The sequence below is a fragment of the Camellia sinensis genome, chromosome 6 (assembly GCF_055761805.1).
Source record: "Camellia sinensis isolate YWXY chromosome 6, ASM5576180v1, whole genome shotgun sequence".
NCBI classification, from domain to species: domain Eukaryota; kingdom Viridiplantae; phylum Streptophyta; class Magnoliopsida; order Ericales; family Theaceae; genus Camellia; species Camellia sinensis.
Genome location: NC_138966.1, coordinates 204,677,202 through 204,695,454, shown reverse-complemented (window position 1 = coordinate 204,695,454; position 18,253 = coordinate 204,677,202). Strand labels below are relative to the sequence as shown.

Here is an 18,253-nt window from a genome sequence, read left to right as displayed (position 1 = left end):
ATAAAATCCGGAGTTAGATCAAGATCAAAGCCGTGAATATATTATAGTTATCGTGTTCATCCAAGACACTACCGGCAGTCAGAAAGCCTGTTAAGCATATCATGAAATATTGACCTTAGATTTCTGCGCGACAGTTATTTCCCACAAAAAAAAAAAAAAATTAAAAAAAAAAGATTTCTACACAATCTAATAGGACATAAGTATACACTTGCGCCTCTCTCTCTCTCTCTCTCACAAGGAAAAGTTTCTCTGATGTTAATCTACATTAGATCCACCACAGTTACACACCATGGCTGCTAAGCTGTGTTCGTCCAATATGAGATAACCTTGACAAAGGAATTAGAGGTACCTCTTCATCTACATTTAGTAGATCAGAGCCAGAATTATTCCCTCCACTACTTCCTCTATTGTTATCATTGCTGCTATCTGATCTAAGTATGTCAGAGGACTTCTCACTCTTCCAGTCCTGTATTCAACGACAACAAAAGAAAAAAAAACCAAACCTTAACTTGAGAAAGGAGATGGTGTCTGTCAACTTACTTCAAATTAGAGCACTAACCTATATCATATATAGAATGCAAGAAAAGCTGACCTTTGTGATTCTTTCTGGAATGCTATCAGCGGGAAGCTGAGATGAGCGAACATCCTTCACCTTCAAGTAGTTGTACATCACAACACCACATAGTGCTGCAGAAAACAGATATATTAATATTTCAAAGTTAAAACTGTACAAAAATGTGATTGTGATTAAAATATAGAAATATACCAATTGCATAGCCAATAATATTCAGCCCAGTAATGGTTGACTCCGGAAATACAACAGTTGAAAGGGCTATCAGTATCCAATCTTTCAGAACACCAGCAACTCGAATGGTAACTGCTCCAGTTCTACCGATCACTAAGAAAATAGAGAAGTTCAATGCTAAAGCACAGATAGCGTTGGAGAAAAAGATCCAGAAATTGAACTGGATCTGTGAAACTTCCATCCCGGGATTCTCGAGGAAAAACCAAGGTACAAATAGAAACATGAAACTGCACAAGGAAAATTGAGAGTGAAAAAGCAAGAATTGTACTACTGTAAACACCAACTAAATGACGTACTAACAAGCTGGGTGTACCTAGTACACAAAGGTTTGCTACAAACAAGAACATGGCAAAACTATTACACATTTGCTTTATTAGCTAATGAAATTCATGCCTCCGGTGCTCAAGTAATAAGGAAAAAAGAAACTCAGTTGAATCAAAGTAAAGAATGAAAGACCAACCATACGTTGTTTTATATTGAAAAGAAATTGAAAATCAAACATTCATAATTAGTGTTTAGTGACAAATTGATCAGGTAATCAATAATTTACACAAAAGTTAAGATTCTAGGACTCTAGTAATTAATGGGCATCAGAGACAACGCCCATCTCACCAGCAGCCTAGAAATTACAATGTCCCAGATCAAATTTAATATTTATATGATGGTTCATCCTTCTAACATTTTGTTAATCAAATTCAGTAAACTACAGAGTGATGCTTATCTAACAAATAAAAATACAGACAAATGTCCAAGAGCATATAATTGGATACCTGCATGGAGCTATGTAATATAAGCTGGTAATTGGATTCAGAGTCAAGCCCTTCTTTTGCAGGAGGACTTGAGTCAAAACCAGCCTCAGAGCCTCTGCAAAGATGCCCGTAACCTGGTAAACTGTGCCAACTACATTAAAATGAATTTCCCCATATGAGGAAACGACAACTCCAACACTGACCAGCACCATGTTCAAGAACACGTCCCACCTTAATTTGTCAGTGCCACATAAAACAGCCATGACAAATGTTGCCACCGGCACTGACATCCAGAATATTTAAGTAAGCAAACTTTTCATAAGATAAGAGACCATTGTTATGAAATTGAGGAAAAGATTTGCAATTAATTTGCACATACTTAGGGCTTTGAGCATCTGGATGAAGGCTACAGAGATATGCAAGTATGCAGTGTTACCAAACCTGTGGAAAGAAGTGCAATTAGGCAACAAATCTTATTCTTCTAAACATGAGTATAAAGCATGGCCCTCAAAATGGCCTTCATTGGTACAACAAATGGAAATTCTAATATTACCAAAAATCATTCACGAGAACTACCATTAATTACATGTTAACATTTTCCCTTTCTAATATATGATTGAACACCAGCGAGAAACACAGCATATACCCACACAAAAAGAACTATAACATAATATTGCAACCCATCAAATGATTTTGCCACAAATTGATAGCTTACCACAGACTTGAAGCAAAGAAGGCACTTATGGGAATCACACATGTTGCATATCTGCAATTACCCAATAAAGAAAATTAAAAACAAATTCAAGGAAAAGAGAGTTGGAAAAATGAAAAGAGAACTAGGAAGTAATCACTTAAAATGTGAAACTAGATCTCTTACATTTCAAATGTCATTTTAACAGGAGAGACAACCTGCAGATACATTAGAAGAAAAAAAAAAGGGTTAAAATGAAAATAGCCAAATAACACAATAATATTAAAGTAAAAGGAGTAGTAATATTAAGTACTAAGAAGGAGCTACAAAATTCTTAAGGCAAATTGTTAAAATTGATGTATTATTGATTGATATATGTTGTAAATTACAAATGGTAAGGGGCTCCTTATATAGGAGATGTAATGGAGTAGGTGGTAGTAGGTGGTAGTGGTAGGTGTGTAGTAGGTGGTAGTAGGTGGTGGTAGGTGTAGTAGGTGGAGTAGGTGATGGTAGGTTTTAACAGCCCCCCGCAAACTCAAGGAGGATAGGAACTAACCAACTTGAGTTTGGAGAGAGTAACAAAACAAGAAAATAATCTGAAAAATAAAAAATGGATAGGAGACACTGTATGGTCGTGTCAGACCGTTGTAGAAGACTGTATGGTTATGGCAGACCGATGTAGAAGACACTGGCTCGTGTCGGACCGATGTAGAAGACAGTTTATGGGGTCATGTCGGACCGTTGTAGCAGACAATGTTGTGACAGTTGTTGTGACAGTTTACAGAGTCTTGCTGGACCCTTGTAGAAACTAATCGGAATCAATGTCGGGACAGTTTACAGAGTCTTGTCGGACCCATGAAGGAGCTAACCGGAATCAATGTCGGGACAATTTACTGAGTCTTGTCGGACCCATGAAGGAGCTAACTGGAATCAATGTCGGGACAGTTTACAGAGTCTTGTCGGACCCTTGGAAAAGCTAACCGGAATCAAATGTCGGGACAGTTTATGGGGTCATGTCGGACCGTTGTAAAAGTCGCACCCTCAAAAGGTGTGCCCAATCTTTCAAAAGGCGTGCCATAAAAAGGCGTGCCCAATCCATAAAAAGGCGTGCTATCAAAAGACGTGCCATCAAAAGGCGCGCCCAAGTTGTCGGCGAGCACCGAGAGGCGCATGATGCGCGTGTCTGCCTCTTCATCATGGTCTTTATAAACCGAAGCGGAGGCTGAGGCTTGGAAGCATAACAAACCAGTTGAAACCTCTTCGTTCTCTGAGAGCTTGTCGCTAAGAGCTGCAAATCTTGAAACACTCTGTAAACACTCTGTAACCAACCCTTCTCTGAAACACTCAGCAACCAATAACATGGCCTCGTCTTCCCGTTCAGCTACCCAGAATATGGCCTCTTCGTCCCGTGGTCTGCTCACTCTCTTTCCCGACCTCAACGAGTCAACAAGAGAGATAACTGGTGCGGTGGCCAGTGAACCTCAACCAAGCGCCTCTGGTTTTGCTCCGTTGAACTTTCCTATGCGGTCTGTGGAGCAAAGAATGGCAGGGCAAACGGATATTAAGGCCAATCAGTATACTTTGAAATCATGTGTGGAGACCATGACGGCGGCCACAAACCTGTCGCACCGGCTGCAGAGTAGGACAAATGAGGTGCAGCAATTAAACGCCCAACTGACTCTGCTCCAACGCATGTATAAGGATGCGCAAGCAGAGATAAGTGTGCTAAAGGCGGAAAATAAGGAGCTGAAGCGGAAGGCCACCGTGATGTTCCGATTTGGAGGTCCGCCATATGCTGTAGTGGAGGAGCAGGGTGGAGTGATCGTGCCCAGTGGAGTGGGAAACACGGAGGCAACACCGTCAAGGGCCGCCCAGGACGGAGGCAAGAAGAAAAGACCGGCGGAATAGGCGAAGAAGTGAGGTCGATTGGTGGCCGGCTGCAGAAAAGAAAACAAAGCTGTTGTGTGGTGGTTTGTTGTTGTTGTTGTTGTTGTTTTGTTTTTTTGTTTTTTTTGTTTTGTTTTTTTTTTTTTTTTTTTGTTTTGGTGTGTGTAAAATTGTGATCGGGGTGGATCCCTGAGATGAATAAAATATGGTTTGGTGTGCAAAACTATATGGTATGAATGGAATTGGAAAAAGATTAAAAATAATGTGAAAGAAAAATAAAGAAAAAATAATAAAAATATATTTGAAATCAAAAATGAAAGATGGGGGAAATAAAGAAAGTTGGATGGAGAAAATAAATAAAAATAATGGAGTTGGAAATCAAACGGAGGAGAGATGATGATTTTTTTTTTTTTGTAAAGATATAATAAGGAAAAAAGGTTTCATGGCCCACAGTTTTGTGAAAACCTGCAATGGGTTTGGTAGTTGTTTTTGTATATTTTGTTTAATAATAATAATAAGAATAAAAAAAAATAGATAAAGAAAAGAGAATTTTTTTTTTTTTTTTTTTTTTTTTTGAGTGGAGGATGTCAGGGCGATGGTGTAATGTTCAAAAAGAAAAGATAAAAAAATAAAGTAATGGTGGAAAAATCAGTGATAGTGTGTGAATCTGTGAGGTGATATTGCATATTATAATATATTATAATGGTGTGGTGGGAACAAGCCCACGAGGTGACAGCATAATGCAATAAGGAATGTGATGATGAAGGGTGAGAGAGAGAGATTAAAGGGATAGTGAGGAATTTGAGAGGGAAAGCACAAATGTCGGGAATTAAAAAATCGATTTGAGCAGACTGTAAAGGAGGCGGCAGACAAATCTCAAGAGCTCCGTTTGTGGGTGCGAAGATGGTGATGTTGTGGTTGTTTACTGTGGCTTCGAGGGTTTGTAAGAGAAGGGCTTTCTCAACGAGCTCGGCGAGCTCGGTGTAATGGGAGTCGAGGAGGGCAACGAGGACTGAGTCTGTCCCTGGAAGCTGTAATATGTGCTGGCTGGAACGGCTGACATCGTTCTGGAACCAGGCCCGTGGATCCACATGGCTGAGTTCTCATTCTGCTGTAGAGAGATCAAATGATTGGCGTCCTTGTACTGGGAACTCATTAGGTCATCATAGCTAATATTTGTAGCACCAGGGGCAGCAGGCGGATTCATTGGGATTTCGAGAGCCAAATCAGTCTAAGAAATTTCTGGCTAGACCGACCAACGACGCGTTGAGAGGGCGGCGTGGTCGGCATCAACAGTGACGTTCACGAAGGCCGACGGCAATGGCTTGTGTGGCCTTTGGTTCGGCAGCTTTGGAGCTTCGTTGAAGAAGAAAAGAGCTGGGTCTTTGTTGAAGAACAAGAGTGCTCATCTCTGTGTGTGTGTCATGTCCATCATTGTTGCAGACATGGTGTTCAACGAAATGTCCCAGAGGGATTTTGGGTTTGTTTCGGCGAGGTGGTGAAGCAATTTGAAGGTATGTGTAGAAAATTCTAACGGATTAGGTTGAGGTCCGGCGGGCGGCCAAGGCGAGGTTGCCGCCCGCCGGTGAAGCGAAAAATACTAAGTGCTTAACCTGGCTCTGATACCATGTTAAAATTGATGTATTATTGATTGATGTATGTTGTAAATTACAAATGGTGAGGGGCTCCTTATATAGGAGATGTAGTGGAGTAGGTGGTAGTAGGTGGTAGTGGTAGGTGTGTAGTAGGTGGTAGTAGGTGGTGGTAGGTGTAGTAGGTGGAGTAGGTGATGGTAGGTTTTAACACAAATTGTGTTTATTCAGAATATAAGGCAAAAGGTATGTGAGCTTGGCTTGATGAAGCAACCAGTTGTACATCAGCCAGAACTGATTCTTATTGTGTAATGAACTATATGCAAGAATACAACGAGTACATAGACAACATAAATGAGTTTGTCAAACCATTGATTACGAAAGTAGTATTTGTTTAAGAAATTAAATTTTAAGCTAGTAGGTTTTTATTCATATCTTTTGAGAATTTGCATATCAGAATTTGTACCTTAAAAAAAAAAAAAAAAAGAACAATATCTGCAAAGGTTTAAATTAGAATTATCATTGATGGAAATGAAATTTAGGACAAGGCAAATGTAAATGAACTGAAGTAGCTAATTTTGCAGGAAAATCGGACTTGCAAAGGGGTTGCCATCAACTTATATTAATGGTTGCACACTTGTTAGCCAAAGCTTTTACCAAGCATTGGCATCAGCATCAAGATTTTCCTCAAAACTACCACCTTAACCCACTGCCTTCCTTTGTTAGCAACTACATTTGAATCTTTAGCCATATATCACTACTTACTGGTGCTGACATTGTTTCTTTGTTGAAAAATGACAAACAATCTCAAATGATTTCCTCCAATGTTGCACCCAAACCCAATAAATGCTTCTATTCTGAAAAAACATTCATTTTAAAGCAATTCTCTATTGTAACTCCAGCATGAATCTCAGATGTAACACTTCCTACTCCACTCTACATGACTGTGTTTTTGCACTTCCTGGTTACTAGACACGCACTCCTAGTTCCCATTCAGACTCACTTTATGCTTCATTTTTTAAATCTCAATAACCCCACTTCAACCAAATTAGTTTTTATGCTCAACATGTTTGAGCCACACATTTCTGGCAGTTACACTTATCATTCAAAGCCACCTGATATATATTGCCATTGAAGAGTGATGATCAACCACCCACTAGTGTTACCTAAAACAAAATTAAAATGTGTTTTAATAATTTTCCTGTTTATTTCAAACTGCTGAATTTGATATGCAACAGAAGAAACAAAATTCAATCCATAAAATCAAAAACAAGAGCATCACTTTATAAAGCTCTGCATTTCTGATTCATTATTGACAACTTTAAGCACTCATGAGAAAGTTTAAGCTTGATTGAAAGTTTCAATGTCCCATACTGTTAAAGAATAAATCAACAGACATAGAAACTAAAGTGACAGGTACCTCTTTAAAAGACTAAAAGAGGATACAGTTGAAATGCAGATATAATAATCTATTTGCAACTCAGTTGGTAAACAAATTGCAAGTATGTTCAAGTTTCAGCTAAGCTATGTAAACCTACTAGTGTTATTTGGGAAGCCATACCTTGAAAACACGAACAAGAAAGAATGCTACTACTCCAGAAAATCCCATATGAATCATTGTCAGTGTTATTGGAAACGGGAAATTGAAGTACTTTGGAGAAAGAACCCACTGCAAGTATACACATTTTTAACATTAAAAACAAATAGGGGGACAACAGTTCAAGTTTCAGCTTAGCTATGTAAACCACTGCAATACAATAAGATACCAAATTAAGGCCCCACAGTTCTTGAAGGAACCAGTCAAGCCCAACAAGGGCCAAGCATTCCTTGTTTTTAGATGCTTGAGAGCAATTTACTTCAAGCATAAGCAGTAGCAGTTAAGAACATGAAGACTGTATGGTCTTAAGTCTTGACCTAAATCTTATCATGTATTCACATCCATAAAACTGGAGTATATTGCTGAAATCTCACAGTAGTTGGGGTCTTTAACCAAAGAGCAGATTATTCTAAATGCTAGAGAAAAGGAGTAAAGGATGGAGGAGACTCCAAAGCATTTTCTCTCTAATTTATCAAATATTGTAACTTAATATACTTTTAAAATTTGAACAGCAGGGTTATGTAATATACACACATATATGTACAATGGTCTAATCATGTGACAAGCATATTGATATTAATGGTAACTTCAACTTCATTCAAGGAAAATCTGGACTTAGAATTGTGGATGAACAAGTTCTTCTATATATGATCTTCCAGATTTTATAAGTTGTACTGCAGTATGTGCAGAGGGAAAAAAGGTAGAAAACAATAAAACTTTGTGTGTGTTTAAAGCTATTGGCAAAGTTTCAGCATGAGAATACATCTTGCCAGTGATGAGTCAACACATCATTTCACACATGTATGAGCTTGTATGATACTATACTCTAGGATTTCAAAAGCTGTTGAAAAAACAATATATGGACCAAAATATCCTCCTCCATGCAATTTTGAAAGCAAAGTAAATCAATTCTGATCCAGTAATAGAGAATACAAATTTATATGTTGATTGTGTTGTGAATAAAGATGTTGAGATATGCTTAGACCATCTCCAACGGTTCATCAAACCTGATATCAAATTCAAAATTTGGTGAAAAAGCCACTTTTTTGAGCTCCAACGGTTGCACCAAATCGATATCAAATCCAGAATTCAGCAAATCTTTTACCAAAATGAGAACAGGCGAAGCATTTTACCAAATCACTGTTCCTCACTGTTCCTAACCGTTGGGAGAGACCAACCGGTCAACCAACCGGTTGCCTGGCCGGTTGACCAACCGGTCGACCGCCTAAAGGTTCAAACGGTTCGAAGAAAAGGTTCAAACAGTAAAAAAATATATATATATATATATTTTTTGCCTAACCGGTCGACCACTAAAAGGTTCAAAAAGTTCAAAAAAAAAAAAAAAAAAAATCGCTTAACCGGTCGACCAACCGGTTGTCCCCGGCACAAATTTGATGAAAGTGCACCGTTGGAGCGAGTGGTATCAAATTTGATAAAATGGGTCATTTTTAACTCAAATTTGGTGAAAAATCTGATTCACCGTTGGAGATGCTCTTACCCCCCAAAAGAACAGCAAAATAGGTAAAGATGCTGAGATATGCAAATCAACCATTAATTTTCATTACCTTGTTATACAATATAACTCCAGATGAAAGAATAATGTAGATTAGTAAGTACAGATAGGTCAAGAGAAGTGATTTATTGATCATTTTCCCCATCCTTTTCTTTCACAAGGTGATGCTACTCTATCCTTGGCTCTAAACAATCTGAAAAGTGAGTCTTCCACCTGAAACAAAATATAAGATGATTCCAGGCATATCTAACCGCACATTCAGTACAGTTATCTAAATCCAGAGTTGGAATTCATCTCCAGGACTGTTTATAATCTTTATATTGACAATTTAAGCAGCTGTGGCCAGACTTCAGATATCTGCAATGGACACAAACCAGAAAATACAGATCACATGAACAATATATCCATAACATCACCTGGTAAAAATACAAGACTATCAAAGTTGCAGAGTAATTTCATAATCACAACGTGTGCAGAAAATGTACAAGACTATTAATAAAAGGAAATTCAAGGACAAATTTTGTATTTATGACTGCGCATGAGAAGCCAGCTTTGAAGACAAAGCAAAGGCACCATTTGAAATTTCAAATATAAATGGAAATTCAATCAGGAGCTGGAAAAAATAAATAAATAAATAAATAAAAGAGTATCAGCCTTGAATCATAAATTTCTACTGCCGAAGCCAGAGGTCCTAATAATAGATCTAGGAGGCAGATACATAAAACAAAACCAAATGTATGACATGAACTCAAACTCCAGAAGTGATTCTTTTGGTTGCCACAAGATTCAAGTACAGACAGAAATTAGGTACCCATGTATTTTTTTTATCAGCAAATAGTATCCATATATGACCGTGGATATTTGTTTTCCATTTTTGCTTCTTTCTTTTTTTTTTCTTTTTCTTTTCCTTGTAAGTATCCCTGAATATTGATTCCAATCATGTCAAGAATTCCTTTATAGCAAACCTTGGACAAAGGAACCTCTAACAAAAACAAAACTACATAGAGTAAAGTAAAGTTCCACATAACTGCTTTTGTATTCTCCAGAGTTCTGATATAACTGGGTGGTTGTGAAACAAGACAGAGATCACCTCCCTGGCAACGTCACCTTCGGGCAGGAGGCTAAACACATTAATATGATTGTTCTACTTTGAGATGAATGTGGCTGTGGTGATGCTGCCAATGGAACGTTTCAAGGGTTTGAATTGAGGTAAATGGAAGAGCTAATGACTAGCATGTTGCAAATGATGTCACCTAATAAACTGTCTTTAGGTTGCATTTTCTACTATCCTCGTATATACTCCATAGCCCGATGAGATCAATTACTTTGTTGTTTCATATTAGTAACTTCTGGCAGGGGAATTCAAGCAATCTCTTAAGAATGGCCAAGTCTATGTTAATGTTAATGTTACACACTCCTTAAAAGAGCGTGCATCATGTGCAAGTTATGCTCCAATGTGGTATTGGCTGCAAACAAAGTAGTGTTGGTTATGACTTGAAGTGGTGATGGGATGTGGTGCAGCTATGGTAAAACAAAGTTGGGTCAACTTTGGTTACGATCCAAAGTGATGTTTTGTTATGCTCCAAAATGGTGGGTTTTAGTTATGCCGAAAGTGGTCTTGGGTGGTAATGCCTCAAAGTGATATGTTGATTATATTATAACCAAATGCTAGAAGTGTATATGGTGTATGCACAAAACAAACTAATCCACATGAAATGCCTTTAAGATTTATTAATGTCCCTTAACTTGCATTACAACTCATATGATCAGCCTCTCTCACATTGTGCTTGCTTTCACACGATGAGGTTATTACTGGTGATAATTGAGAGAGTATCACTTAAAAGGCAACCAGGCAGCAATTTGCATCTAATAAATAATAAAATAAAATAAAAAATTGCATCTATATATACAGACACACATACAGACAGGGGACAGGTTGCATTTTTCATCTAGGGTTAGAACTGCAGGCATCAAGCGCCCCAACCAATCAATGGAACTCAGCTCCCAGATACACACATTCATATTATATATATATATATATATATAGTACCAGAGCAGATCCCACTAAAATGGCAAAAAATTAGGTACTGAACTGAAACAGATTGAAACCAATGTGGCTTTGCCCAAGAAGAGCATAAAAAAAAATTTCTTTTTAAAAAAAAAGGTTAGAAATAAAATCCAAGTAGAAAAAGCAATATTTGAAGGAAGATTGAACTGGATTTTTACCTAAAACCAACTCCAAATCTGAAGACGAACCGTCCAACCGATTGCGTACTTGAAAGAGATCCCCCCCACTCCTTTTCTTTTAACACCGAACAGAGAGAGAGAGAGAGAAGGAGAAGCTCTGTTGTCGTATAGATATATATATATATATAATGAAAAGAAAGAGAAAGAGCAGTGAGTGAGTGTCAGTAGTGTGTTTTGAAGAATAAGACAGTAGTGTAATGTAGAGTAGAGTAGTAGTGTGAGAACTGATGAGGAGTAGCATCAATGTGGGATTGTGAGTGAATGAGTTTGGTTTAAGTCTTGAAAAAAAAAATTAAAGTTTTGTTTGGTTAGAAATCTGTTAAAAAAATTACTTTTTTCTTACTTTCTTATGTGCTAATCAATTATTTTTTCTCTCTACTCTCTCCTTCTCAATCATTTTTTCTCTCACACATATTAAGAGTTATTTTGAAAAGTTGATAAAAAGTTGACTTTTGACTTTTTATCAAGCTTTTTAGCTTTTTGGAAAGTGATTTGAGAAGTTGGTAAAAAGTTGGCTTTTGACTTTTTAGTTTAATATTTATTTATAGTGTCAAATCAAATTAAAATGACTAAAATACCCTTACCCAACATAAGAAATTTATTTTTTTTATTTTTTTGTCATAGGCCCCAATTTGTAATTTCACACTTTCGTTTTTATAACTTCCCAAATCAATTTTGTTGCGTTTTTGGCCACTTGCGTTTTTGGAAAATGATCAAAGCGTGGGTTTTTTCCAAAGTTCCCAAAATGGCACTCAACTACAACAAAATATTAAATTATCTCAAACTCTAAAATTATTTTCAAAATATACAACTAAACAAACCAAAAAAAATTTCTAAATTTTCTCTTTATTTTTTTTTTTTTGAAAATTTATATAAAAACACAAACCAAACACACTCTAAATGTTTTAAAAATCATATCACTAAATGAGTGAATCGAAAAAGAGATTGGATGAATGAATTATTGGTTTAACTATCGAGTTAAATTAGAATTGAATTGTGATATCATAATTATTTTATAAATATTTTTATAATTTAAAAATAAATAAAATACATTTATTTAAAATATTTTTATAATTTAATATATATATATATATATATATTCATCAAACATATATATTTATATATATTTTTATATTAATAATGTTTGTAAAAATATTAATTATACATGTGTTTGAAGGAAATTAGTTTGAATATAATTAATATTATATATTGAGTGCTGTTATTAGCACTTAATTAATTTTTTTGGACCCCTATATTTTACTTTTTTTTTATTACAATTATATATTGAAATAAAATTATGTTAAAAGACAACTTTTAATGGAACGTCTACCCACCAAATGAAAATAATTAAAATGATACTCTACAATATTGTACATCCACATCTATTCTACAATATTGTACATCCACATCTATTCCCATCTATACATATTCCTTACCAATCTAAATCCTAATTGTATTCTTCTTCATCACCATTCTAAACTCACGGATTCATCTCTAATAAAAAAACATTTGAAACTGTTTAATTAGTTAACATTTTGTTCGGTAGTTTCAAATGTATTCGGTATTTCAAATCAATTAATGTTGCAAACAATCCCATTACAGACTCTGAGTTTCTACATCTCTGGTCATTTTCACTATTCGTTGCTACTTATAGAGTAATCACTACAACATTTTCTTAGTTTAGTAGCATTTGAAAGTGTCACAAAATTATTGATTTAATAACATTTTTTAGTCTTGTGGCATTTTGAACAAGTGCCATTTGTATCCATGCCACGGTAAATACTTGCAAGTGCCACTACACCATCATGGCTAAAAACTTTCAATGACATTTTGATGTCATGGTACTATCAAGCGCCATTAAGAAAAGAGTTAGTGACACTTATAAGTGTCATTACACCATCAAGGCTAAAACTTTTCAGTGACACTTTAATGTCATGGTAGGCACTATTTGACGTTATCAAGTGTCATTTATGACGATAATTCGTTGTAGAACAATTTGATCCGCTCTTGCGGAGACTCGAACTGCCAACCTCCCACATCACACTGTTCACACTATATCTTTATAGCACCACATGATTATATATGCAACATATATTATTTATATAGTACATACATCCATACTAATATAAAAGCATATGTATAAATATAATTATTTTATTGAACATAATTTATGTAAAATAAACTATTTACTAGCAAAATAAAAAAAGATCACTTTTGGCGACTAAAAATATTTTTTAGTCGCCAATTCTATAGTTTTGGCAACTAATTGTTTTTTAGTTGCTAAAAAACTTAACTTTTGCTGACCAAAGTCGGATTTGGTGGTCGAAGATGCACTTTCAGCTACCAAAATTTTGGTCGCCAAAAAATTTAATTCCCGCCTTAGGATTTTAGTTCTCCTGTTCTAAAAATGACCACTTTTTGCAACTAAACTTATTTTTTCGTCACCAATTGTAGACTTTTGGCTACTAAAATTTTTTTAGTCACCAAAAAACTTTATTTTTTGCTACTAAAATTTTTTTAGTCGGTAAAACCCATATAATCAGCGACCAAACTTAGTTTTAGTCGCCAATTGTAGACTTTTGGCTACTAAAATTGTTTTAGTCCCCAAAAAGCATTACTTTTGACTACAAATGCTGTTTTGGTTACTGAAAGCTATACTTTCAGCAACCAAATTTTTTTTGGTCAGGAAATTTAGTCGCCGAATGTTCTTTTACCTGTAGTGTATATTGAGTTTAATTTATTTATTTATAATCATTTACTGCATTTTAAAAATTTAGAAAATATATTGACATTTTTTATTTTTTCAAAAATGCCATTATAAGCTTGGAAAGTTTTTGGCTTAGTGGCATTTCTCAAAATGCTATAAAATATTTATTTATGACACTTTTCACCTAAGTGCCATAAAAAAAAAATTTGCACCTGTTTAATGTCCTGGCATTTTTTAAAAAATGCCATTGCTACTAAAGTTTAGTGGTATTTGTTAGTAAATATCACGAACATAATTTTTTGTGTCATTATTTTATAAAATGTCATAAAATTGACGTGACATTTCTTTATTGAAATGCTACTAGAGCCTTATATGTTTGTGGTTCTGTGGCATTTTTTCAAAACATTTAATGCCAATTTTTATTTTTGTGGCATTTTCTAAAAACATGCCACTTGTGTAGTGTCACTAAAGTGTAAATTTGTTATAGTGACATTTTTGTTGTAGTGAAGTGGCACTTTTTTTAATTGAAATGCCACTAGAGCCTTGTTTGTTTGTGGCTCTATGACATTTTTCTAAAAAATGCCACCAAATATTCTTTTTGTGACATTTTTTAAGAAGATGTCACTAGTATGGTGTCACTAAAATGTGCTTTTGTTGTAGTGAATGGAGGATGATGACAACAACTCCAATGAGATTAGTGTTGCATTGGTAAATTTATGTATCCTACATTTTATTGGAGAAACTTCACTGTATTATGGATAAATTATGTTTGTCTACTTAACAACAAACTAAAGAAATAAAGAAAATAAGAGAGATTGTTTGATTACAAAAATCAAACCAGAATATAAAATAAATAAATAAAAACAAAATTTTATTTTATTACAAAAATAAAATCAAAATTTGAAACAGAAAAAATAATAAAACAGAAAGTAAATTAATTTCTTACCATATTAATTTGTTGAACAAATTTTATTGATCAAGTCCAGTGTTTAACACCGTGTCCTTAAGATAGATTTGTCTTCTCCACGGTGCTTTCAGATTGTGGATGTCTATCTCTCAGGATAAAATGTTTAACTGCAAATAATAGCAACACTACAAATTATTTGCATAACGAATACACTTTACGTTTACACTCTTTCTCACAGAAAAATAAATACAGCAAAATGCAGAGAGGGCAGGCAGAATTTGGGACGAAAATTGAGTGAAAAAACCAAGTGAGGGACTGCCTATTTATAGATGTAAAGGTGGTTGCACAGATTTGAATCTAACAGGTATGGTTTGAATTTGAACAGGTAAGGTAATGTTTCAACAGATATGAACTATTTGGGTTTGAAATTTAAACAAATTTGAATCTGTCCGATTTATATTGGCCAAATATAGACTTGTGTGGGGTGGAGGGAAAACTGGACAAATTTCGGAATTAATTTCGAATTCTGGACAAATTTTATTTTACCAAAAATAAAATTAAATTCAAATCTTTTTTGCCCAAAAAAATAGGTATTGGGTTGGACAAGTCCAACCCAACCTCACACCATATACCCACGCCCAACCCTAGCCCGACGAACAGCGGCAACACGCATGTTTATTTTTGGTCCAATGGATCTAGCCCAAAACTTCCCCCTTACAAAACTTGGGTGCCCCTTGAGGTTTACACCAAGTTCCAAACTCAAGACTTAAAAATCCACTCAAAGTTTGCCCACCAAAACAATATGGGACAAGCCTTAAACCAAACTTTTAGGAAATTTCACCCAAAACACCATTTCCATGGAGCTCTCTTTGGCTTCAATTTTCCATTCACCCGATAATAGTTTTAAGCAACAAAATATAACACGTGAATCACAGCACGGCATAAAACACTTTACTACTTAGACCCGCTAACTTTGGCGTATGGGTCACATAAAAAATAGACTTAAGTTAAGGAAAAATCATACTTTCGAAAGCCATTTTCAGTAATACAGTGCTATTTCGAAAGCCATCAAGCTCTGGGTCATTTTCAGTTCAGTACTAGTTTGCCGACAATTAAGATTTTGTTCAGTAATACAGTGCTGAACAAAAACATTTAGTTCAGTAATACAGTGCTATACATAAACATTTTGTTCGGCACTGGAATACCAAACGATTCCATTTTTTAGGATTTTTTCCCTATTTCTGTTTTTTCTTAAGATTTTTCCCTCTAAAACCCCTGTATCGAAGGTTTTATCCCGAAATTTAGAAAATATATATAATATGTGATGGGAAGTTGAAAGTTACCTAAAAGAATAAGAAAGAGGCCGTCGAAAAGATTTCCGACGAGATTTTTAACTGAGATACCATTATTCATGGTGACAAAGAGAAAGATACCATCATTTATGAAAGAAAGAGAAGAGAAGGGCAATCGATTCATCTTTCAATCGTTTATTATTCTCAATCGTCTCACAAGAGAATAAGAAGAGAGGGGTGTGCAAAATAACGTGGGTGTGCACTTGGGGTGTAATGATCTTATGAATATGGATAAAATTAATATTAAGTGGAGTGTTCAAAGAAATCTTATTAAAATTTAAGTTTAAAGTAAGGGTCCAAAGAAATGGAGGGTCCAAAGAAATTAGATAGATGCTAATAGCAGTTCCTTATATATTTCTTATAGATTAACCAAGAATCATGGTGATAGAATGGAAATTCATACTCTTTAGAGCTTGATGTATTGGGTTTAAGTCTTTTTAGTATCAACTTTTTCAATATTGGACCGAACATAGCAAACTGGTCCGATTTGCTTCAACTTAGGATAGTTCGTTGGGTTTAACAGTTTAATCACGATTTACACCGATTTAGTTTAAAATGATCTATTTTCAAGGGTGAACATATTAGAGAATATATTCAAATTGGACCATAGACCAGTCGATGGTTCAACTGATTGAACCGACCGATCCAATTCAATTTTCACAACATTAATAGAGAGAGAGATGATAGATCAAAAAAAAAAAAAAATTTTGAGATTGGGCCGTAGAAGAAAGAAGGAAGAAAAAGAAGGAAATTAATAAAATTCGTACATAATGCATGTATGTATGCACATTTATGGGTCCCCAAAGAAAACACAAACAAACCAACAACAACTCCCAACCATAATATGGATAGATATATTAATTAAGAGTACGCTCCTGTTTCTGTTACTGCATCATTTTATTTCCTCCTTCAAAGACATTTATCATACCCTGTACAGTACACCCTCATTTTTACATACGACAATGTTGCATGTATTAATTGATATATTAATTAATGTATTAATATATCTTATGTCATTATTATTAACTTTACATATTATATAAATTATAAATATTTAAATTTTTTAAAATTATGTCATCACTAATTAATATATTAATTGATACATATAACACTATTTTATTACCAATTTGCCTAATCATCGTCGTGGTCGTTAACAGCCAATAGGGTATATTTTTGACCAATGACTTGACCAGCATCGAATGCCAGATATTTTGCTCCAATACACACCCACATCACACCACTCTTTATTTACAATTTAAAAAAAAAAATTAATTTATTAATTTACGTAGGTCATGTTATTTTTTTATTTTTTATATAAAAAAACTAATAATTTTTTTTTTTCCTAATTGTCAAAACAAACTTTTTTCATCCACCGGTTGGGTTTGTATTTTTTAATTTTAGGTTTAAAATTTTATGAATATATGGTGAATATAAATTCATTCTACTTGTCCAAGCATTTTAAAGTTTTAATTAACATATTTCAAAATTTTAAAATATCCTTTAAATTAATTTTTTGTTAAAACCGTGGAAACACGAAATAACTTCCTCATTTTATATTATTATAGTAATTATAATACAAACATATTTTTTAATAAAATACTTAGTGTAAAAAACATATCAATAGTATAAACAAAAAAGGTATGGCTTCTGTCCAGTTTGAGATTGGACTGAACCGTGGGCCCACCATAGGTCCCGTTTTGATAATCTGAACCGTTCAATGTGTAAAAATCACCGAGTACTATATGCCTATAAAAAATCACGTTGATCGGATATCGATAGCTATGTGATCAAACAGTTTTTGTCAACCGTTAATTTGTTCACCGTCCAATTTTTTTAATACGAAACTTATTTGATCATATAGATATCGATATCCAATTAACGTGATTTTTTACAGGCATATAGTACTCGACGAGTTCTACACATTGCACGGTTCAGATTATCAAAATAGGACCCGTGGCGAGCACCTATGGATCCAATAGTATGGTCTAGTCTAATTCCGGACTGGACAGAAGCCATATTCAAAAAAAAAATTAGACGTGCATATTTTTTGTAAAGAGATTGAACTTTGTAAATAAGATTAATGAAAGTCTTATCAATGTTATAAATATATTGAAAATTTCAAAAAATGATGAGAAGAAAAATTAAGTATTTTGTGACGGTCATCCAATCACTAAATTAATATTTTGTGAAGGCAGTTATTACAATT

The 18,253-nt window shown here is 34.6% G+C and overlaps 1 protein-coding gene across 1 annotated transcript; it reads right to left on the bottom strand.

Moving 5' to 3' along the window:
* Positions 1–13: 13 nt before the first annotated feature.
* LOC114308476 (putative sugar phosphate/phosphate translocator At1g48230) lies at positions 14–11,339 on the bottom strand. The gene is made up of 10 exons (XM_028254096.2): positions 11,061–11,339; positions 8,887–9,191; positions 7,286–7,393; positions 2,432–2,463; positions 2,270–2,320; positions 1,934–1,995; positions 1,576–1,837; positions 767–1,032; positions 593–687; positions 14–466 (listed from the first exon to the last, which is right to left on the bottom strand). Exons 2-10 carry the CDS (start codon positions 8,977–8,979, stop codon positions 281–283), a joined length of 1,155 nt encoding a protein of 384 aa, XP_028109897.2. The 5' UTR covers positions 8,980–9,191; positions 11,061–11,339; the 3' UTR covers positions 14–280.
* Positions 11,340–18,253: the final 6,914 nt, after the last annotated feature.